The sequence below is a fragment of the Fringilla coelebs genome, assembly GCF_963513975.1.
Source record: "Fringilla coelebs genome assembly, chromosome: 5".
NCBI classification, from domain to species: domain Eukaryota; kingdom Metazoa; phylum Chordata; class Aves; order Passeriformes; family Fringillidae; genus Fringilla; species Fringilla coelebs.
Genome location: NC_140033.1, coordinates 19,797,610 through 19,822,278, shown reverse-complemented (window position 1 = coordinate 19,822,278; position 24,669 = coordinate 19,797,610). Strand labels below are relative to the sequence as shown.

Sequence of the window (24,669 nt, the reverse complement as noted above, 5' to 3'; positions counted from 1 at the left end):
TGCCATTGCTTTCAGGTGACTCTGAGTGACTGGCAGTAACCCATCAGGCCAGGCACTGACCTTGCCTGCAATCCTGTCACCGGTGATGCTCCTCTCCTGTACCTTGAGTGGGATGAGACCCAGGCTATGCAGGTGCAGATCTGTAGTTTGAAGCCACGCCAGGGCCTTTTCCCAGGGCTGGAAGGACAAAGCCAGCAGGAGCCACTGCAGTCCCAGCTCCCAGCAGCCCAGGAGCGGGCTCCACGTCCCCCCTCAGCTCCGTGCCGCGCTGCTCCGAGAGCTCAGGGTTACAGCCAGCTCCTCCAGCTGTCCCTAGCCTCTGCCCTGCTGGCAGTGCCTGTCCTGTGCCTTGTGCCATTATGTGTTGGGCTCTGGAGCCCAAAGAGGCCGTGCAGCTGGGCACAGCTGAGGTGAGCTAAGGGGGAATGGTGGCTTTCCATTATGTACGTTACAGGTCCTGCAAACTGCTTACCATAAAATCCCCATTGTATGTAACAATGTGGGATACACTGAACTTTGCTTGGATGGGCTGGTTGAGCTCTGCTATTGTTTCCCTCATAACGTGGGACTGATGTCTTAAAGAAAGCATTTTTATGCCAGATAAGGTAAAATCCTGTTAAGAAGCCTGTCCTGCAGAGATGAGGCAATGCTTTTCATCATACCAATCTGCTCTCGCCCAGCAAGGCTGACAGCATAAAACTCCCTCCCAGGGCAGGTGCTGGGCACTCACACAGAGGCCTGAAGCTATTCCTCCCTAAGGAGGCACAGCTGGCACAGCCAGAAACAGGGCAAAGAAGCAATCATGTCATTGGAAGGGGCCACGAACCATCAAAAGACCCCCAAAGAAAACCCCTCTTTCCTCCCTGGGGGAAGTGCTGGGACATTCCTACATAAGCCTGAACATATATAAGCTGTCAAACTCTTTGTTGTGGGGGTGCTGGCCCCAACAGATCAAGACTGCCATGATGACTCCAACCATGGACATCAAAATTGCAACAATCAAGTCTTTTTGCTGGATCCATGGGCGGTGACATCTTTTCTCCCCACTATTTACTCTTGTTCTTTCCTTCTCTTTCTTTCTTCTCCTCATATATTTTCTTTGTCATATTTTTATACTTGTATAGAGAAGAAACAAAATGACTCTTTTCCAATGTGTAACCAATTTGTTTTAAAATAAACTTGCCTCAAAAATGTACACTGGTAATTCAGTGTCATTTTATTCTAATCCACCCCAAGGGATCTATTGACAAGAACTTCAGTTACCCTCCTTTAGAGGTTGGTTGTAACACTAAGCTAGGAAGTAGTACACATTAAAATATTCAGAATAATAGGCATTTATTTTCAGTACTATTTTCATTAAATATTGGTATAATATATCCATGTCTGAGGTAATAAATTAAAAATAAACTCAAGATTTCAGTTCCATATTTGTGCTGCATATTTTTTTCTACCATTATACATAATTTTGAAGCAAACACACACAGTCTGTAATTCTGAATGCAGCTAGGAATATTGTTTTACACAGTCACCTTTTGTTTCACTATAATTTTGCTGAGAATGGTTATTGCATGATACACTTTTAATAGACGTTTTAGTTATACTAGAGTTTTCTATTAGAGCACATATATCGTAATTATAGGAAGATGGGCATGAAGATGTGCTTTGAGCCAAGGATGGCAAATACTGAATCAGTGATAGCACATACTGCAGCATTATTGTCTGCCTTCCCTAGAGCCCAGATCCAGCAAAGCCATTTCAGTGTGTGCTTAGTTTTAGACATCAGTCATTTCAGTGTCATCCATGGCCTTAATTTTTGCTGAATCAAGGACTAGCCAAATCTGTAGAACTGAATTAATAGACTTCTTTAACTGTGTGTTATCTGAAAACAGGTTTGCTGGTTTCATATTTTGTAAGATATTTTGTAATGACCTCTGTAAGATTGTTTGTATCAGTGAAGCACCCATGAAAGTTTCTAACCTGGTTCATAAATACACTATGAAAAAATAAGCAGCTACAATGACTCTCTTCTACACATTTTGTTAAAAGTAACACCTGGTTTGAAAAGTTATTAAAGTAATTTTTTCCATGGTAAAATATATTTAAAAAAATAAACTCTTAATTTAATCATCTTCCATCAAACATATAAGCATGTTAAAGGGCGGGGCAGAATTCAGGTATTTTCATTTATAAATGCAAGAGATTGAGCGTGTCAATCTTTTGCACTTAAATGCTGGTGGTAGTAAGGCCCTTTCAGCTAAGTCTTCATCAAGCCCAACATCAGTGAGCTAAATAAACAAACAAACACAAATTTTGCTTGCATATAACTTTTTCACAATCCTCAATTAAAAAAAAATCCTCCCTGCTTAGAAAAGAACTGTTATTTAACTGCTGCCATTAAAAAGTATACCTCACTTCCATGTTAAGTTTAGTCAGTGATTCTGAATGCAAAGGATTTAAACACTCACTAAAATTGCTGTGGCATGCCATTAGACTCTTAACGTTCATAAATTGTGCTAATTCCCATTTCAATCAGGAAGCTATAGTTTAGAGTTAGAGCTAATGGTTGTCTTAGTGTTAAAGGTCTATTTCCACCAGATTTTCTTGACTCTATTTTGCAAATGACTGACAGTGCTTATGATGTGATCCTGAAAACCCGTTTGGTGTTATTACCAGAAGCGATAGTCCGTGAGAAAACTCTCCATGCTCATGCAGTGAGTTGCATTGCTGGGGGAGGGACCGTGGCCAGCCCGCCGTGCTCCTGGGCCGGGCCCTCAGTACTCCACCGAGCTCACCATGGCCAGGGGCTCGTCAAACGTCGCCAGCCTGATCTGCTTGGGCGTGGGGAGGGAGAGCATCTCCCCGGGTTCCGCCGGCGAGTGAATCCCATTGTCCATCATGCCGGACACCTCCTCCTCGTGGTCCTCGTACAGCGTGTTGATGTGCAGCAAAGGGTGGGCTGGGTTGCAGCTCAGAGCAGGCGTGGGCTCTGGCTTGACCTGGTTCAGAGCCATACTGGTGGCAGCAGCAGTGGTGGCTATGTGGTTGTGGTTACACGTGACAAAAGCCGCAGCAGCAGGCACAGTTCTGCATGTCTCGGATGAGTACAGGATCTCTTTTGCAGGATGAGGGGTGTCTACAAGAGAACAAAACAGGCAGATAAAGGACAGGTAGTCTCTCACCATTCCAGTCCATCAGCGAGGAGTGTCCCGAACCAATAAAAGTCATTGGCAGTCTCGCCACTGATTTCAGAGGGACCAGAAGAGGATCCCAAAAGGAATTTTCTTGGGACCCTTTCAGAAATCCAAATAGGACTGTTTGAAAACAACGGGGCTGTAAGCTCAGGGAAACAGGACAAACAAGAAGTGGGGTTTCTAAATCTCACTCTTTTTTATGCATGCTCATGCTTCCTTATGTGAATGGTATTTTTGTAAAATGAAGGGAAAAAAAAAAAAACCCAAACAACTGAAAAGTATATTTATTCCCCTCCTAGCCTGGCCAGTGTTTTTTAGACAGTATGATTTAATGTTTTGACAAATACAATGACTATTGAAATCTACAGGATGGAATACAAAAAACATTGATAATTTCAATGGGAAAAACCAGTGGTTACACATTGTAAGCCACTTGTCTTAGAAAGAACTCAGCAATTTGTCATAAACTGAAGTCTCTCAAGAATTTATAAGTCTGCCTTACCTGATGGACTGCAATGTACGTCTAACTCAAAAACAAAGTTGAAAATTTTTAATGTGAATAGGGAGTCACAGAGCCCCAAAACTCCAGTAATTATTTTTTGCCCTTAAAATATTCAAGCACTAATTTAGATTAATGTAATTGAACCAGAAAACCCCAGCAGTTTTGAGGAGTTGAAATCAGAGCAGGTGACTGGATAAAGAATGCTGTAGAATAGCTTACATGCACATTGGGGAGTTGGAGGACTCTAAGGAGCATAGGGATTTGGAAGTGACAGAAACTTTTATACCTCAAATCACTTCTTTGCTGGGCAGTGGGGTGACGGTAGAGGTCAGTCTGTCGAAGCCCAGAGGGAGGTCTTAGCTTGTAATGAGATGAGAGCCATTGCTTTAAGTACGTACAGATTTTTCTGTAACTTCAACTGCATAGTGCTTCTTTCTTATGTCAGTAGCTTACAAAAATAAACAAGAAGATATCTGTCTATCAGTTTATTTACTGATCTATCACTTTTCTTAACGTTCAAATGGCTTTCCTCATCATGCCAGCTCATAGCAATTACTGATTTATGTGAAACACTCCCTTGAGTTAAGAAAGGAACAGGCTTTACAGGACCCACAGGGAACCGAGGCACAGAAAGAGCATCTCCTGTGAGGCAACACGGGAAAGGAATGGCAGAAATCCTGAATCCCTGACCAGCACCCACACTTCAGAGCATCCATCCTCTGGTCCACATAAGACACAGGGCAATTTAAAGTGTGCATGAAGAACAATGTCAACAAGCCGAGTTTCGATTTCCTAGGTGACAAACATATGACAGCCCCTGAGAGTTGGTAGTCTAAGAGATCTTTTTTCCACAGGCAGCTTTAACTGCCATTAGTAGTCCCACACACCTCTAAGGGGCTATTACTGCTCTGGGTACTGGTCATCTACCATGGCAGTTTCCATATGACTTGAAAATAAGGCAGGTTTGAAACGTGCCAGGTGCTGGTGTAGCAGGAAGGGTATCATGGAAGCCAAACGCTCCTCATTTCCTTGGCAAGGCATGACCACATTTGTAGTTGTGAAAACTGAAAACCTGCTTACAATTGAAACATCACCCACACCAACAGCCTGAAGCCTGTTTTGTACAGCTCTACTTGTAATTATCCTTACCCTCCATACAGTTGTTTATGAGACACAACCTCTATTTCTGAGACCTGCAAACCTTGAGATTACTAGCTATCCCCAAATCTAGCAAGGTAGGTCAAACAGTTTCAATAAACTCTGAGTTCCTTAAGATTGCTATGTAAATTATGGCCTGTGAAGGTGGTATGGGCATTATGGCATACTGTACCTTTGAGAGAGGAGGTGACATGCACTACAACATTCTCTTCCTGGTTTAAGAATCCACCCTCTTGGCTTTTTGATGTAGGCATCGAGGGCATGGCTTGAACCTCTGGCTTGGGTTTTTTGCTACTGAGTATATACGGATGAACATCCAAGGAAAAGTGCCGTGTGTGCTTTTTTTCACTGCTTGTGCTTGGGATGGCGTTTGGCTCGCTCTTGTGAGCAGAGGATTGCTGTGAGGTCTTTGCAGCAGACTCCAACAAAGGAGCTATAAGGCTGTCTGTCGCTGTTTTTCTCCGCACAGGCTTCGGCTTATCAGGCTTATGGTTCTCAACCTTCATAATGGCTAACTGCTCCTTGAATGGCTGGGGAAGGGGATTGGTAGTCGGGATCCATTTCATCTTCTTCCTTGGCCTCTTAATGATGAGCTGTTCATTAGCATCAATGTCTGCTGGATCAACACTTGGGTCTATGGTCTGGATCCCTGAATCCCGCATGGTTGGAGTGGCATCGTGGTTGGACTGGGCCAGTGCCGCGAGCAGCTGGCGTACCACGTTGTCGTACATCAGATCACTCTCATTTGTAATAAAATCCAGACGGTTCAATGATTTTATGTGGTCCCTATTTTCATTACAAAACATGGCCAAAATATTAATATCACAAAACTGGGACTTCTGCCACTGTTTCTTGGTCTTTATTCCGACTTTGTTCAGTTTATCAAATATGAAGTTAGACTTGCGAAATATGAAGAGGTGAATCAAGTTGATGAGGATTATCAAGTTCATGAAGCAGAGGAGAACGATATCTACACCAGCGATAATCCGCTGGAGCTGGACGGATGGCAGTTTACAGTTCACTCTGATGTGCAATTTGGAGCTGCTCGTTTTGTCTGGAGGCTCACCTAGTGCACACGTAAATTCATTTTGCTTCTGTGTAGCATAGTAGGTGGATAAGTATGTGATTGGAATGATGCTTAAAAAGATGATGAACAGATGTCTTGCAAGATAAAGCTTAGCTAAAAAGTTACTTCGTCCTCTTCTTTCCAGATATTTCTCAAACAAGTTCTGCTCAGGGCTTTTTTCCTTTTCTGCATTCTCAATGATTTCTCTTTTCTCTCTCTCGGTTATCCCTGGGCCTTTGGACTGAATCTGTTTCTCTATTTTCGGTGCCCGCCCTTCAGCTGCACGGTGGTAGCAGTTATCGATCTCCTGAAGCAAAAAATTAAGCTCCGAAGTCAGTCGGGTGGAGGCCAGAAATTCCCAGCCCAGAGCTGGAATGTACATTATCCCAGCAAAAGCCAGCAGTGCATAAGGTAGGAACTTATGCTCAAACAAGGAGGGCCAGTGGCTGGCATCAACTCCTGGCAAGGCATCTTTTAATTCTGTCCAACAATATCCTCTGGCATACAAGGCTTGATCGCGGGTGAAGTTGTGTGGTGTGTAACAGTATATTGGCTCCTCTGTATAACAGAGAGAAAAGTCACTGCTGTGCATTTAACCTACAAAAGGGGCTCTGGAAAATAAACATTTCAAATTATATCAATTTTATTTTACTGTATCTTCTCATGACCATTAAGCCCTCCACATCTATTAGCCAGCTCAGACTGCACACATCCTCACAAACCCTACGGCAAAACTATTTACCTGAAAGTTTTAAAACAAGCCTGAGTTAGAAATGTCAGCAAGAAATACATTTTTGGTTTAATGACCTCTCTGAAAACAATATCCTAAGCAACTGTGACGTGAACTCTGTAAAGATAAAAGACCTGATATTCACTACAAAGCCAGTAGCTGAGGACGTTCCAAGCAAATGCTGAAAATTATATGAAATTTAAGGTTCATCCCAGCTAACCATTCTTCTAGACAGAAAAAAGTTAGATGTAGCTTAAGGCAATGTTTTTAATAATTATTAACAAAGTCAACTCATTTGATATCATAGAAAAAATGAAACTCGAGACATACAAGGATTAAGTCAACTGTATCCCTCTCAGCTAATATTCTTGAATAAAAGTGTGACTGACCAGGACAGAATCTGGTGTGTTAACTATTTATCAGTATGAAAAGTTAATTCTGCATTTGAAACTGTAACTTTGGGATTTTTACACAATGTGTAATTAAATGTGCAACTCGCCCTCAGACAGTATTATGGAAGAAACAAATACTGTGGATTAAGAAAGAAATAAGACAAAGTAATAGGAGAGAAAGTATAGCAAGGATTATTAAATTCACATTGATGCAATTTTTGTCTCAGGAAATGTTTCAGTCATATTCTGCTGGAGGGTGGAAGGGTTTGTCAAAGGAAATTACACCATATACTTGTCTATTTTAACACTCCTTCTAAACTTTTGTATTTTACCATCATCATCAGAATGTTGACATAAAGGTCCTGACCCAGTAGATAAATTATGTTCTTACATGATAATTTTTTTCTATCAATACATGAAAGAAAGAGAGAAAAACTTGTGAAAGCTAAAGCAGCATTAATTTCCCAAAGAACAATGACCATTATGAAGACATCCTTTTAAAGAGGAAGACCATGTTTTCATGTTTTGGCAGGTAGAACAAAGAAAATATATTTTACAGTGTTCTGGTACACCTTTGAAAAACTTCCCAGAATGAGACCCATAGGAGGAGGCATGCTCTCTTGACTTGAGAATCGCTCAAAAGCACCAAGCCTGCTCTGGCTCTGAATGTGGTCTACAATTCAGATCAAGAACAGCTCCCTGGAAGAGCATGGTGGCACTGTTCTCTTTATAATAAAAATTTTAAAAAAATCATATTGATAACAACAAATAGAATATTAAAACTCAATCAACAGGCAGCTCCCACTAATCTTTCTGGCTTAACAAATGACTCCTACTTGACCACTTACTTTTCACATGTGAGCAAAGCACAAGTTAGTTCTTTGGTGTGGAAGTACAAACCTCTTCTGTGACCTAGAGAGAATCAGTACTACCAACTAAAACAGAGCTGACAGAATAAATGCTGCTACTCAACACAGCATGTAAAGTGAGCATGCCCTGCAAAGACTTTAATATCGTTTTTGAAGACTATTTTAAAATTATCTAACTTCAGCCTCAGAGGATAGCTTAAAAGCACTTCCATTTAGACTATTTTTGTGTACTTACAGATATCTGCAACAAGAAAAATGCTCATTGACTCCCTTGATTTCATAATTATGCAGCCTCCCAACCCTACCCATACAAAAAATTTAATCTCCTACTATCAGTGACTTACTGTAGAATTCCCCAGGAGACCAAACAGATTCCTGTGTAAAAATGTTCCCATAGGGTAAAAAAAGGCAAAGCAGAATGCTATGTTTCTCATAAGCAGAAATTTTTTAAATTGGGTGTCCCTAGGCCCAGTAGAACTTTCCAATATGAAACCAAGTTTTCTGTGGCATACATGAGTTCATTTCTCCTAGGTCTCAACATCACAAATACTTGGGAACACAGCAGCAAGTATTCCTACAAATCAGCCATAAGGATTCATTTTTGATTCCTGCATCAGTTACTACTATAAAATAAACTGATTAGTTCTTTCAGTTCTCTTCACTGAGACCCAAAAGCTAGGGTGACTTTTGCCAAAGTTGTATATATATATACAACAACAATGCAATATCTTTTTCCTTTATAAATGAAAAAAAAGAAACAAATGTAAATATCTTAACATTTTACATTTACATTGGACAGATCACTGAGAGACTAACTGCACTCCATCCATTGCCACTGCTTTAGTGAAAAAAGTCTAAAGAGCTTCAGAACTTGAGTTTGGACAGACCAGCTGCATTACAGGCTACAAAATGAGGCTGTCCCAAACAGTAGGAAAAGCAAATGTCACTTGAGAGGAATTTGTTCTCTTTTCCTTTGTTAAGCTTGTTTTTATCTGACCCAATTGTCTGTGAGGTTGTAAAAGATCTCTGATTTATTTGGTCAGCTGAAAATGGTGTCCCACTCTTACTCAATGTTTTGTACCTTGTTGCTACTAGTCTAGTATTTCCTTTGCATATTTGCAAAATTGGCATGATTTTCACTGTATAACATGTAAATCCCATGACCCTTTAGACAAAAACAAATCCTCTGTGGAGCCACTGGGACTTCTGATAACTGACTGAATTGAGAGCAGTGGGGTTCCAAGACTATTTTATTCAAATAGTATTTTCTAATATAGAATCATAGAATCACAGATTGGTTTTGGCTAGAAGGGATCCTAAAGATATCTAGTCCCAGCTCCCCTGCCATGGGCAGGGACACCTTCCACTAGACCAGGCCACTCAAAACCCCATCCAGCCTTGCCTTGAACACTTCCAGGGATGGAGCTGCCACAACCTCTCTTAGCATTATCTTCGAGCTATATTTACTGTTAGAGAATGTCATAAATTTTAGTACAGTTATTCCACAGGGATATTTAGCTTAACCCTCTCATCACAGCACTTGACTCACAAAGCATTGCATCAAACCTGGAAGCTAATTACCCTAGAAAATGGTCCAGAGAACTGAGAAGAGAGGAATTCCCTTCTGAAGTGATTCAAAGCAAAAGACTCATTCAGCTGTCACCTGGACAAAGAACCTGTCTCTCTGCACTGACAAAAGGCTGCCAAGCAGGATCCACACCAGTTTTGAGTTAGTTTTTGTGAATGTTACTTCTTAGACAGTGGCACCATTTAACCTGGCATTTAACAAACACCCTGAAGGTGTTTGATCCAGGTATAGTAGGGGATGGGACTGCTTCTTCTCTACTGCAGCCTGTATCCATCATTAGTTAATGAAAGAGAAAAGCACCATGTCAATAACTAATCCTGTTGAAAGTTGGCAATGATGTATAGCTGGATATTAACATGCAGATCTGATGAGGACAGCAGAGGAACAAGCTGTTCTCACACATATAACTCACTTAGCTGTGAGACCTCTGCTTAATGCACTTTGAAGAAGACACAGCAGATTTTTTTTTTTTTGTTTTACAATGTTCTCCTGATAGGTAAGTATGCATTAAAAAAAGATTGCAACGGTGCTAAAATCATAGCCCTGATGTTGCATCATGCCATATACAAAATACATTTGCTTTAAACTTTATATTCATAAATATAAGAAGTTTCTACTGATACTCTTATTTCATGCTGAAAATCCTTATGCAGTTTATGAAGGTCCTTTTTCATACAGCCATTCCAGCCACCATGAAACACAGCTTTTTCCTGAGATGCCACAGTTTAATTGCATACAGCAATGAAGTAAAGTATTGTAAAGAAATTTTTTTAAAAGCTTAGGGAGCATTATTATGGCTGAGTGGATTGGTCATCCTCTCAATGTTGTCTAGTCTAACACCCATAAAAATGACATGTCTCTCTGCTCCTTGAAAGATATATTCCTAATAATTACTACATTGGAAAAAAAAAGGCTTTGATGGTAATATGTGATGTTTTTTTCAGACTAACTTAAGCCTAAAAAATGCACGCTAAGAAGCTTCATTTCCCTTTTTTCAATATGTCAGATGTTTTCAACAATTGTACATAAATACATTTTATCCTGCTCACTATTCACATAAGTAGCTTCTAGGAATCTGCAGAACTGTCCTCTAGGATGAGGTATGAGAGAGATCTGACTGCATTTTTCAGACATGCAATCAAGATGAAATAAACAACACAGAATTACTTAGTTGTGTAATACAACTGATTGTGTTATGCCACTTGAGAAATTAAAATCCCTTGGCAGACAAGTTTTTTCACATGCTTTATTCTGCAACATCTCACTTTAAGCATTTCTGAAAGGGAGAGAAGTGACTTGAGGGAGGTACTGTGGCACAGAAGTTGTACCTCAGGGGAATGGAAGTGCATGGCTGCAGAAGACACTCAAGGTAGAGAGAGGGATAATGGAAGGGGTTGTGCTCAAAAAAAACTCTTCAGAAAGAATCCAGACAGTATGGAAAAGAGCAAAGTCAGAGTACTGAAGCTAGGAGGTGTCAAATCTGCTGCTTTTAGAACAGGCTGGCAGAAATGCTTGTGGGCTTCCTGCAGGCACACACCCCCACTCCTACTGCCCCCAATCCAAGGTCAGCCACCTCCTTTCCGTGGTTCCCCAACCTCATTTACTTTAATATACATTCAGCTGTCCTCTTTGAGAGGCCCTGAATTAAACACCATTTTTTCAGGCTGCAAGTGCTGGGCATGAAAATAAGTTAGAAAAATAAATCTGCTAAATTTTAAACTGGAGTTATAATACTCCAGGTTCTGGATTCCTCAGGAAAGGAGCCAGAATGCTGAGGTTTGGGGTTGGAACCCTTGTAAAACTTCCCACTACAGAAATGAATCTCAGATGTGGAAATGGAGTTACCAGAGGAAAAATCTGATGACTGCTGTTCCTAGACCATTTCCTGAAATTATACCCCAATGCAAAATCACAGAAATGCTGAGTCCCACATCCCACTCAAAGCAGAGTCAGGATTGATTTCAGACCAGCTTGATTAGGGCTTTGTCAGTCTGAAAACCTTCAAAAGCTACTCAACCTGCCTCTGCATCCTGCTCAGGCAGGGACAACGCTTGATTGTCCTCAAAGTGAATTGTCATCTTCTTTAGGTCATGTCCAGCAAGAAAGGCTGATCCATGCAGCAGCATTTCTTTCATTTTTGAGAAACAGCCATTTCAAAAAACGAATGCAATGGCCAGTTGCATTAAGAACACATCCAGTAAAATACAGCTAGAAGGCTGACACAGACATGCATGTGGCTGGAGCTCAGGCCTCAGGATTGCATCTCAACAGAGGGAAGAGGTGCCAGAAGCACAGCTCACCAAGGAGGCTGTGGCAGAGCTGTGTGTGTGTGTGTGTGCATATACGTGTGCATTTATCTGCCCATCTATAACAAGAAACACTTTGCAAGAAATGTGGCCTAAAATGACACTGTCAAGAAGATATGGTGAAACTGTAGATATGCATCACCCTCCATTGTTTATTCAAAGTTAGGATTTTACAAGTCTTTCTGGGGAAGTGAGTGAATTGCATCTAACACACTCACCACTTAAAAAGAAAGGTGACAATCTCTTAGCATTCAATGCTGTAAAATTCAGATCTGCTCCTGAAAATGCTTAAACAACTGCAGGCATTGGGCATTTCCCTTAAGTCAATGTGATTACTAACAGTGCATAAAATCTGGCATATGCATCTGTCTTTGAAGAAATGATGCTGTAGTTACAAAGCTTCTAAAATATTATTATGAACAAAAGTTATTTAAATAAATGTGGACAACACATTTAGGGTGCTTTGGTAGGCATTACGTAAAAAAGAAAATATTAATAATAAACAATATATGCTCCTACATAAAAGGGAAAATGATTTTTTATACCTAATGCATTCCCAGTGGAAAAAAGTATATTTGCCAAAATATAAACCATGATAAAAAATTGTAAATACTTCCTGTGACGTCCAGCTTTTAGAATTTACTCTAGAAAAAGAAATCACACTTCATTAATCTTCCCACTGAAATGCATTATTTAGCATTCCAATGCAGTTATTGAGTAAAGCAAAAGAAACAGTAAAATTTTCCAACAGCAGACAGAAAAAATGGAACACTTTGAGAAAATATAATACAAAAATGTAAAAAAAAAAAAAAATTCATGCAAGGCAAGAATTCAATTCAAGGCAAAGGTAAGTATAGCTCTTGTGTGAAGACTTCTTCAAGGATCTAGTTAACATTCAGCATGACTGACACTATCCCACACGGGTGTAGGCAGCAGAACTGGTGATTAGGTGCTGCTGAACGGGCTGCACCTCCCAGCCCCTGGACAAGTAAGTATAGTGGTACCTATAGTTACTGAGTTAAACACTGCAGACTCATGCTAGCCCAGTGCTTCCTAGAAACTGGCACTCTGCCCTCTTGAAGAGAGCTCCACAGCATCCTCACTCCTGTGCCCAACCTGCCTCTGAAGATAAGCTGGCAATCCAGTCAAGATCTCTGAAGCACTCCTTGTGCAGTCCTCTCCAAGGAGAAATTCACCATTTAGGTAGAATCTCTGAATCTCCCTGCCCATCACTTCCCAGAACCCACATTTCTAATAGACAAAATAAATTAGAAACTCCCTGAATTCAGCAATAGATGCCAGTATTTAACATGAGTATTCCTTATCATACTGCTTTGTGGCACATACATGTAAGCAATCTGCATACATGCCTCATTCATCTTGGGTACTAAAAGGATTGCACAAGAAAGCAGGTAGCAAACTGTTTATTTTTAGAAACAGAAATAATTTATTTAGTACTTTTTCAGCAATTTTTAAATGGAAAAGAAATGTCCTGGATCCTCTTCTCTCTGGAAAAAATGAATAAAGAACATTTATGTTACTGAGGTTGAAAATGTAGTCTAAGAAAGTAAATTATTATCTAAACATTATACATGTCTTCCATCCCAGTCATACAGTCCCTAAGGAATATGAAATTCTGCTTCTGTTTTTTGAATTATTTTAACAAATGCTAGCTAATACCCAAATTAACTGTGAGCAAAGGGAAAAACTCACTTAATTTAACCAGTTTATTTCAACTACTTTATTTAAAGGATATTTAAAGGCTAGAAATTAGTACAAGGTAAGGATGGATTGCTGAAATTAATTTTGTGTGTCATACAGTGAGTTTACTCACATGAATGAGAAAACATCCATCCAACTAAGCCTTAACTTAGCAAGCTAATTATGAAGAATTACTAGTTTTACTGAAATAAAGAGGCAATACCTTTACCTTTCTTAGGGGATAGTCTTTCCAGTCTGAATACAGGTTCCATGCCCATGAAATCTTCCTAAGGTACAAATTTCTCCATGATCAGCAAAGCCTTTTTTGCCCAATCTCTGAAACCACTTGTCCTGTTTAAGAAAAAAATCTTGAAAAGAAAGTCCCTAAAAAAATGAGACAGGAAACCACTGCTGCTATTATGTTTGATTGGCCTATACTCTGTAAGGATTAGTCATAAAGAGTGAGATGGAGATAAGCAATTTCAAAGACTGATTGGCAATGGCTCACCCACAAGGGTAACTGAAGTGCAAGGGTAGCAGCAGATCTCCCTGTATTTCCAGTTTGGGTCTTTTTGCCTTGCAGGAGTGCTGCTTGAACTGCATCTATTTTGGATCTGTAGGATCAATGAACTAACACTGCATTTTCCTAGTGTACATATAAATTTACAGAACCCTATTCCCTGTATGTAATAGACTCTGGCTCTTCTAAGAGTAGCTGGTGTGCTCACCCTTACTGGAAATCTGAGGCTTCAGGCTTTGTACACCTGCCCAGGTTAGTCAGGAAAAACAGACACCTACTCCTGCTTGTCTGGTGTGTTGGAAATAGCAACAGTTATGAGGAAGGTGCAGAAACACTTGGATGAAATCCCTTAGGCTGCTCCTATAGAGGAATGTGTCCTCAATAATGAGCTGCCCTCTACCATGTAGTGGCCATGCAGCCTGGTGGTAAAGTCACTGAAAAGAGAGCTTATTTATAGTGACTGACTATTGGTGCCAAGATTTGAGGGAAGGTTAGATCTGAATTTAAAGGAATGTATTAATCTAAATATAATTAACAAAATTCAGCCATGCAGTCAGTCCTACAAAAGAGATCTGAATAACATTTACTTCTAAATTTAGTGCTTGCATGAGGAGGTGAGTGGAATTTCAGTGATGTACAGATCTTCTGCATAGGAGAAGCAGTAAGGTGTGAAAATAATATTTTAATGCTCTGCAGAGGTCAAAAATTGCCTGCTAGAGATGGAACCCCAAAGCAACTACATGCACTCAGACAGCATGATAACGTGGACTGCAGTAACACCTGAAGGAAACTGCAAGAATAAATGCTGAAATGAAATGAATCATGAAAATCCAGTGAAACTGATGATACATGAACCATGGTGGCTTCTTAAATCAAGGGTCAAGTACAAAATACAACTACAGGAAGCAACAGGAAACAGTATGTTTGGTCTATTGCATTATTATTATTTAATGACTAGAAATTAAAAAGATGGCTTGTATTAAGTACCTCTTGGCATAAACATAGCACCCGGAAAAGTTCATATTGAAAAAGAAGAAAAGGACCAACAGTTAGCTCATCAGGTAATAACATTATTTTAATAACATAGTATTTAGAGGGCAGAGATGGCTGGTCTACTGCTTTTGGGAAACTGGTTCCTCCATGTGTAGAGAAATTGTGTTTTGTGAAGCATCAGAACTGTTTTGATTCATCACAGAAGAGAGAGAACAATCTGCCACCCGAGGCTCCCAAGGGCTCTGCCACTTCCAGTGTGGAGGTCTCCTGACCTCTTGAGGAAAACATGGCTCTCACAGAAGATAAGGTACCTCAACCTCAAAATGTGAAATAATTACTTTATCATAAAAATAAAATTAAACTAAAACTCCAGAAATAGTCACTGGGCTCTGAGCTGCAAAAAGCACACCGCACATCTCAGCACCGGGCTGCAGCACTACTCCATGAACTTTGAGCCTGCATGATAGGCTTGGTGCCACTGAAGAAAAGCAAACAAATCCCCAAAGCTCGCTAACTATGCCTGCTATCATAGTGAACAGCTGCACTTCCCCATTCAAATGCAAGAGTATAACACATGCCTGGGACAAAATCCCCAATGATGGAAATATGCGTCCTGATTTCAATGTTCTTCTTAGAATAAATCCTGTATCATGTGAAAAAGAAGGAATCTACAAGAATTATGCTGGTCTACTGTGAAATTATTCAGCTTTTGTAATTAAACATATACGCATACTGAGGGTGTCCACCGCAGCTATTTTTAATCCTGCAGTATTAAATACTGCAGTATTTTTAAATTTTATTTTATTTTAATACTGCAGTATTAAAAATACTGCAGGAGGACCCAAGGAGCTCAGTGATGATGCAGATTCTTCCTGAAGACTTCTATAGATGTAAGAAACCACACAGGCTGAAATTTTCTCTACATCATGGATGCATGATTTCTATCTAGTTTAGAGACAACAAAGAGCCTCAAGTACTTCAGGGTAGGTTTGAAAAACAATCTTGACCTTACTCTTTATTCATTCACAAGGTTTCCTTTTGTCAAAGGTGAATAAATTAAGTAGCTCTTGAACAGAAATATTTTTGGCCATCTGTTCAAATCTGTTGGTTAACTGAAAGCATGTAGTAAGCTAAAATTCATCCGTATTTTGGACCTCTTCCCACCTATGACACTTGAAAAAATGAAGGGGTTAATAATGCAAACAAGTCATTAGAGACATGATTAAAAAATGATGATGTATGTGTGTTGATGAAGTCTGAGAAATGGAATTTATGACATAAGAAATATCTGCAGTCCCTAGGAACTGCAGTGGAGTGTATGGCTCATGCATTTCCTCAAGAATACCATGCTATTTGTTTTTCACCTGTGAAGATTTGTAACTGCAAATCTTTAAATGGTCAAAACTCACGAGTCCCAGCTAGTGTATCTTGTGCACACCTCGAGTTTGTGTGTGTGTAAAGGGCCCTTATCCTTTGGGAAAAATTCCATCAGCAATGCAAACAGCCAGCAGCCAAACTGCAGCCAGCCTGTGGGTGCTTGCATCATTTCAGCCCTTTTCAAAAATATGGGCTAAGAAAGCACTTAAGTGGTGCTGTTACGCTCCCTAAATTCTCTTTTCTCTGCTAATATCACCTCAGAACAATTTCTGCAGTGGTGTCATCAGTTTGTCATACACTAAACAATCCAGCTCTGTACTCTTAGCACTAACAAAGTCACTTAGGAAAATGCCATCTTCACTTTCTTCAAGTGCAGTTGGAAAGAAAAAAATGGAAAATAAGATCAAAAGCCATCTATTAGGTAAGTCACCTAAATAAGCACATGTAATTATCCTGACACAATTCAAAACAAATACAAATTAGAAAAGCGACCAGAAATACAAACTAAAACTCTATCTCATAATATAAAAATATGACATATACTATTTCAAACATACTGCAGGGTGAAAAGTGGAAAAGACATTGAACTCATGCACATACTGTATTACACAATAATGTAAGCATTGTTTATGCAAATGATTACAAATCAGAAAATATAACATAAAACCTTGAACTGATACTTCAGTCATTAAACACTGTTTCCTTCCATTGCTTTCTTATGAAAATTTTCTAGCAGAAGGATGGTAGAGGGCTGAACTATACAACTGCTAACACACACAGAAATACAGTATTTTTGAGCAACCTCTTTTGTATTTTGTAGGTACTGTTTTAAGAACCTAGCATGAAAACCAATGCCAAAGCTTGGCTTTTGACTAAAGTATAAAAATCAACTGGCTGAATGCTTTGCTTTATTTTAATAAAGTACTGGCATTTAACAGCTTGGGTGGGAAAAGCAAACAGGACTGCAATATGGAAAGAATAATTCCCTGTAAATAGAAAGTGTGAGGCACTGTACAAGAGGGATATGACTTAGCAATACCATTACAACATCAGTTTGGAAACCAAAATATTTCAATATTGTGAAGATAACACAACAAACCCAGCAATGTAATCTCCTTTGGAATGCACCACTCTCTGGTCCCTTACAGAGAGAACTTCCCACAGATGTTATTGATGGGGATGCGTCTCAACCCAGTACAACACTGGAGTATTTAAACCACTCACTAAAAACATGAAGTGATACAAAAGAACTAAGCAGCACATCATGAAAGCCAAGTGTCTCTCAATCTACTGGACTACAGAACAGTGTCCTGGAGGTTCAGCAAATGCCATGAGACACTCAACACCAAAGGCTGCTGTGCCACCTGCTGCTGCAGCACCATTGCCAGTCATGGAGGAGAGGACACAGCGCATGCTGACCCGGCAGCATCCTACCTGTGGCTGCAACTTGTGTGTACTGATGCCATGGCAAAACCAGGGAGAGTAAAGGATAAAAAACATATGGAACATCAAACAGACCCACCTCAAACTGGCAGTCTAATACTCCACATTCTGTTCATTTTGGAAAGGAAGTGAAAATGGAAAGGCTGACAGACTGGTCTTGTTTATTTATATCCATATCACTCCAGACTGACCATGCCTTGACAAGAGATACTGAAACTTTATAACTTAAAACCAGTTCTGAAAACCAACACAGACTACAGCTGGACTAAGACTATGTACCTTAAATCCTTACCCTTTAAAATTTAATTAAATTTGGTGTATTACCATTTCTTTCACTAAATATTAACCAAAGGCTGACTTAGGTTAACAAAGAAACACTTCCAATAAAAAGAATCCCCAAACCTTTATCATAGGAAAGGCAACAATCCAGGAGGCTTCAATGCAGCTAAAATAGAAAGACAAAAATGACAACCTATACTAATAGACATGAAATTTGCTTTACCACCAGGAAGCACCAGGTATAGTCACCTATTCATACACTGGGAGAGTGCAGTACTATCAAATCTGAACTCTCTGTTCATACTGGTTGTATTTTACTTCTAGTTTGCACAGGAATAACTAACTGCTAGGAAATAAAAAGCTTGGTATGAGAAATCAAACCTCCAGAGAGTCAAATACAAGCATGGGTCTCTGCAAAGCATTGCATACACATCTGCACGGCTGCTCCAGAAGATGCCTAAGACTATACAGAGTGTGATGGGGGTTATGTCACTGTTCTGACAAGAATTTCAAACACATTTGCTCTCATATTTAAATTAAAAAAATAGTTGATCTCTTTAAAGCAGTGATTTTCAAACAAAGGCAGAACAAACGAAAGTTCCCTTGGGGACCACCCACTGTTACCTCAACAAGGACACTGCTATTGGAGAGATATCCTTTAGCCTATGCTGCCTTCTGAGAGCCCTCTGACTCCAGGAAACCAGAAAACTCATAGTTAAATACAGATTCCATCCACTAGGTGAGAGAAAAATGCCTCAAAAACTTTCTTTATTGTCCTCCAGGTCATCATACATTGGCCTCTAAATAGAGGATATGCTAGTTTTATATGAAGTCCATTCATGGTTGAGTTATAGAATGGGAAATAATATTCTTTCTTCTTTTGTGAGTGCTCATGTAGGCTTTCTTTGTGTTGGGTAGCCGAATATTGCTCCTAGATGACTTTATGATGATCTTACACTCAGTAAAAATATGGCTCATAGATTTATTTTAATTAACTTTCTAGGGGTGTCCTTTCTGGAATCACACTGGTTTGCTTGAAAAACAGAGGAGAATTAGGAGACTCAGAAATGACACTGCAGGAGGTTAGCCACATGACTTTCTTTCCATCTTTGAAAAAACTTTAGGAAGTGGGGGCCAGTGCAAGAATCATATCTTACTTCAGCCATCAGAGTGAACTCTTGTCCCCACTGAATCAATGGTCAGGCTCTTACTGACTCCTTTGCAGCCTGCATTTAACCTTCAGGAGCACATCCTAGCAGTGTGTCTGCCCTTTGCCTTCCTCCTGCAGAGAGCTCAATTTCACCCCAAATGCACTGCCATCTAGTAGTGAAGCATGGAAACAAAACCTTATGTCCCAATACATTTTAGCTATGTTACAGTTTCATTTATATAGCAAAAGCACACGGAGGATGACAACCCCTCTTTCCACCCGGAGCCAGACTAAGGACACCAAGCATCCAGGTTGAGAGCCCTCCACTCTGTTCTCATGAGACTCCAGATGCAGGACTGCACCCAGCTCTGGAACCCCTGCACAGGAAACACCTGCCTGAGTGAGACCAGAGGGACCATGAAAACGATCAGAGGGATGGAGAACTTCTATGGCGGGCTGAGAGAATTGGGGCTGTCCAGCCTGGAAAAGAGAAGATTCCAGGAAGACCTTACTGAGGCCTTTCAGTACTTAAAGGAGACTTTTGAGAATGATGGGGACAGACTTTTAGCAGGGCCTGTATCTCAGAACAATGGTTTCAAACTGGAAAAGGGTAGCTTTGGACTGAACACAAGGAAGAAGTTCTTTACTGTGAGGATGGTGAGGCACTGGAACAGATTGTCCAGAGAAGTTGTGGATGTCCCATCTCTTCAAGAAACTGTTAAAGGCCAGGCTGGACAGGGCTTTGAGCAGCCTGCTCTAATGGAAGGCATCCATGTCCATGGCAGGGAGTTGGACTATATAATCTTTAAATTACCTTATGACCCAGACCATTCTATGACTTTATGATACATGTAATAGAAGAAAAGCACAATATCTAATTTAAAGTCCTTTGTAACACATTAAGTTCAGATGAATTGTGATTTTTTTTCACAATATTGGCATAGTATCTGCTAAACAATTAGGTCTTGCCTCTTATGCTACCAGAACAGTAATTTGTCATTAAATTTCTCAAAAGAAATGTAAAGATCAGAACACTGCAACTCAAGGGCAAACAAATCACTTACATGAAGAGCACATGTGTTTACCTAAACAATGACTTTGCCATGGCACTAAAACAACGTAATTAACTAGGTAGCATCTGCAGCCACAGGCAAAATAGAGAATACATTATATTATACTACAGGCATAATGATTTTTAAGGTTGTCAATTACAATCTTTTAAATAAACACCATGATATTTCTTTGTCCTCTGATGTCGGGCTGAACCTTGCTTTCGTTCATGCTTCCTTGCAGCCTCTGGCCCCAGCAGACTTACTGCTGCCTGGGGACTCCCAGCTTCCCAGGATGATGGGGTGCCTTCTGCACACCCCCAGGGCAGGACACCCACCCCGCCGGACCAATTCTCACCAGACTTGTTGGACAGACTGTACAATTGGTCTTGACTTTCAGCTACACTTTGCACACACATAAACTAGATAAGAGGCTCTGATCTCCTCTACCCATGATCATGAGGGTTCTTCCAATCCTCAGCAAAGAAAGTTTTGAGAAACCACTGCTTTTAGACAACTACATTTTCGTGTCTTGAGTGCACACACCATTGTTTCAAAAGCTTTACCACTACTGATTAAGTAAGATGGTATAGAGCCAGAAAAGGGAGTTGTTTTCAGTTTAGTGGCATGATGGTATCTTCACATAGCTTGCACTGGACATCATTAACAGAATGAGAAATAATGGCAAGTATCAGATGAGCACACAAGGGCCCAAAGCAAAGTTTGGGAAGCTATTATGATATTCACAACCAAAAGGCAGTAGGTACCTTACTCAATTTCATCAGCAAAGTTTGTACTTGCATAGCTACTATTTAAATTGCAAAGAAGGAGCAGTGTCCAAAGCAAACAAAGTTAGATTTTTTTCAAGATCGGTGATAGTATGGGTGAAACAACACAAACTGTAGAATTAGTAGTAAGCATGAATCCAGCTGAACTATTGTTATTACCAGGGTCAGAATCTCTGGACATGCATGACTTAGCAAAGAAGTCTGAGTAAATACCATTTAATTAAAAGAACAACATCTGATTAAGATCACATTAAAATTAATGTAGGCTTTGCTCTTGAACTCTGTGGAAGCAGAACTGAATTCACTAACCTGAAACTCTTCGACTTAAGTTTAAAAAAGTATCTAGTTTTATTAGATCCTTAGACCTTTTCTATTACATTCTCTTGCAAAATTTTTTCCTTTTCCCATAGTATTTTTCTAACTGCAGACCATCTGAACAAACATGACATGATATGAGAGAAGAAAGTTATCCCACACTTTGCAAGAGATGTAAGGGTGTTTTCTGTGTTACCTTGTAAGTTTTGTCCTGGCAGAGCACAATAGGCTACTGCTCTCTATCTTACTGGGTCCAATCAGCATACACAGCCCATAAGTAGACATAAGTGACATTACTTTTAGTCCTTCTGAAAAACAAATCTGGAACACAACTAGATGGTGAACCTAGATAATAGTCTTCCACAGCACAAAGTAAACTCAACAGCAGAAGTATAGGCAGATGGAGCAAATTCAACAGGCACTCTTTCTTCTGTATGTGTGTGGACTACAGTTTAGCCTTGCAGAGGGACATCCACTGTATAAATCTGAGTCTCAGACTTGATACTTCTCTATGATCTGCGGCCTCAGATGACTTCTTCACATGGAGCAAGCTACTGCTGACTGACCAAGCAGTGGGGGCTTCTGCTAGCAATCTTGCCCTAGGTCAAGGAACACACATGAAGGGGGCATGACCTTGCCTCTATCCAAGGGTGTCTTTAGGCCTTCTGGGGCTCAAATCTGTGCATCTCAAACAATATGAAAACATATATGTAAGCATGCACTCTTGTGACCTGCTGTAGGACTGCCTTTTTATTAGCTTAGTTCTCTGCAGAGGACGCGATCACAAAACTTTTGCATGCCACAGATGACCTTGAAACCAGTCTTTCAGTTGCTATGAAGAGCTAGTTTTCATGTACCCTGTAAACATGGTTTCTCCAACATACCTCCAGAAGAGCATCCAAAAGATGAGGGTCTTACTAACTGTGGCTGAAGATCTTGAGCTATAAAACTATTTTTTAAAAAACTGAGGTAGATTGAAAAAGTTTTAACTATAATTAAGAAAAATCTCCAGACTCCATCTGTAAGCAGTTATACTTCTAGGTGATTTAATTCACCTCATAATGAAAACAAGTATTAAGGACTGGAAGTCAATCCCAAAGCAGCATGCAAAGCAAGAGCCTGATTCTGGTATGTTTAAACTGGTTAAGTACAGCCAATTCTCACCAACCTCACAAGCTACAGACTGCCAGGTCAGTCCTGCATATTAAAGCACTAATAATTTCCCATGGATTTTCAGTATGAACCTTCAAGGGACATTAAAAGCAGTCATGCACTGGCAGCTACACTCATCAAGCCTACAATCCACACAGCAAAACAATGTTTACACATGTGCTAGTGGCCCAAAAGGTGTCATAACAGTTTACTGGACCAGTAATTTTCAAGGCTCACCAAAACTTGACCTTCTGAGACTGGTGGTGATGGGCATTCAAACCAGGCTTTTTAAACTGTTACCAGTTTGTGCAAGATGACCCTCATCAGAAACAGACACCAGTGATTTCCACTGTCACAATCCAGCAAAGCACACTGCATGGGGCTCCATATATAGTATCAGTCTCCATGAAAGCATCAGCCTCTCCCCGGTAGGCCAGTTAACACTCATGCTGTAGAAGTAACATCAGGACAATGCTTGACATCAGCCAGGGTCCAGCTCAGGACCGGTCCAGGACCTACCTCAAGCATTAACCTGCTCTGTCACCCACGCCAGCTCCACCTGCTGCTGGGCAGCACCAGCACCACTCGCCTGCCGGCCAAAGCAAGAGGCAGCAGCTGTCCCCGTTCGGGACCGCCCTGGACGGCGACACCACGACCCTGCCCAGCAAGGCAACACCACTGTCCTGCCCGCCACCACGAGGGACAGTGGCCGCCTCCAGAGCACAAGCGGCTCTCAGGCAGCGGCCACTGCCACCCTGCCGCTGTCCCCACCCGCCAAGGCGAGGGCTGGCTGACATCTCCCAGCACCAGCGGTCTCGTTTAGCACGTACTGGGACACGACCCTGCCCGTCCTGCCGCCCTTACCGGCAAAGTTCTTGGTGAAGACGAGGGTGACGAGGAGGATGGGGATGAGGACGGTCCCGATGGTGACCACGCGGTCGAAGGGCAGCTCCAGCTTCAGCTGGAGCAGCAGAGCCGCCAGCGCGCCCGCCTTGTCATCCTGCTGCCCCGGCAGGATGAGCTCCTTCAGCTTCTCGCCCGCCAGCAGCGCCGTGGCCATGTCGGGGTGGTTATCGATGATGTGTTGCATAAGCAGCGGCGGCGGGCGGCCTCACGCCGCCGGGCTTCCCCGGGGACGGGCGGCGCCCGCCCGGCCTGCGGGGATAACACCGACAGCGGTGACGGCGGGGCCGCGGCCGGGCCGCGCTGCCGCAGCGGCACCGTGCGCTCCCCCGGCCCCGCCGCGACCCCGGCGGCACCGGCAGCAGCAGCGGCTGTGCGGCGCACGGCAGCCTCCCGCTCCCCGCAGCCGTGCGGAGCCATATCACGAGAGGCGGGCGGCGACACGAGATGCCCGGTGACAGCTGTGCCACTAAGCGCTGCCTCTGCCTCGCAACCCGTGCTGTACAACAGCGGCGCAGCAGCCATGCAACCAGGCAGACCGGAGCCGCCTCCCCAAGTGCTGCAGACAAGGAAGGGGGCATTTACCTGGCAACTTCGGTTCCCTCGGATCCCGGGGGATGGTGAACAAAACCGATGGCCGGTACAGAAAAGCGGAAGCCGAAAATAAACTTACACTGGACCTTCCTGCCGAAAAAATGGTCCCTGCACCACGACAAGTAATGAAATCGCTCCGGGCTCGGAGCGGGAGGTGGCTGATGTGCTGATGCACGTTACAGCAGCGGGCGGCTGGCGCTCGCATGGAAATGCCCGCCTGTACCGAGCAGCGATAGCGTGCGGAGCAGTTCAAGAAGGGGCTCGCAGCCGTGGGGAGAAGGAGGCAAGAGCAGCCCGGAATGAACTGCGGGAGCGCAGGGGTTCTTTAAGGCATCCCAGCGAACAGCTGGAGCCTGCGGAGCCGGGCGCGGCCGCAGCAGGGCGGCCGGGAGCGGCGCGGCCGCAGCAGCCGGTGCGGCACAGCCCATGCGGGGCTCCGAGCGCAACACGTCGCGGCGGCGGCCCCGGCGCCCGCGTCCCCGCAGGAGCCACCGCGCGGCGGCGGCACCGCGCATGCGCCGGGCGGCGCGGGGAGCACGGCGGGCAGCGGCGGCCCCGGGAAGGTCTCGGGCACGGCCCGGAGGGACAGGGGCTGCACCGGGA

General features: G+C 42.1%; 1 protein-coding gene across 1 annotated transcript; it reads right to left on the bottom strand.

Moving 5' to 3' along the window:
* Nucleotides 1–2,771: 2,771 nt before the first annotated feature.
* On the bottom strand, nucleotides 2,772–23,659 carry PANX2 (pannexin 2; the record flags this gene model as incomplete). Its single annotated transcript, XM_084205525.1, has 3 exons — nucleotides 2,772–3,133; nucleotides 5,024–6,475; nucleotides 23,434–23,659. 3 exons carry the CDS (start codon nucleotides 23,657–23,659, stop codon nucleotides 2,772–2,774), a joined length of 2,040 nt encoding a protein of 679 aa, XP_084061651.1.
* Nucleotides 23,660–24,669: the final 1,010 nt, after the last annotated feature.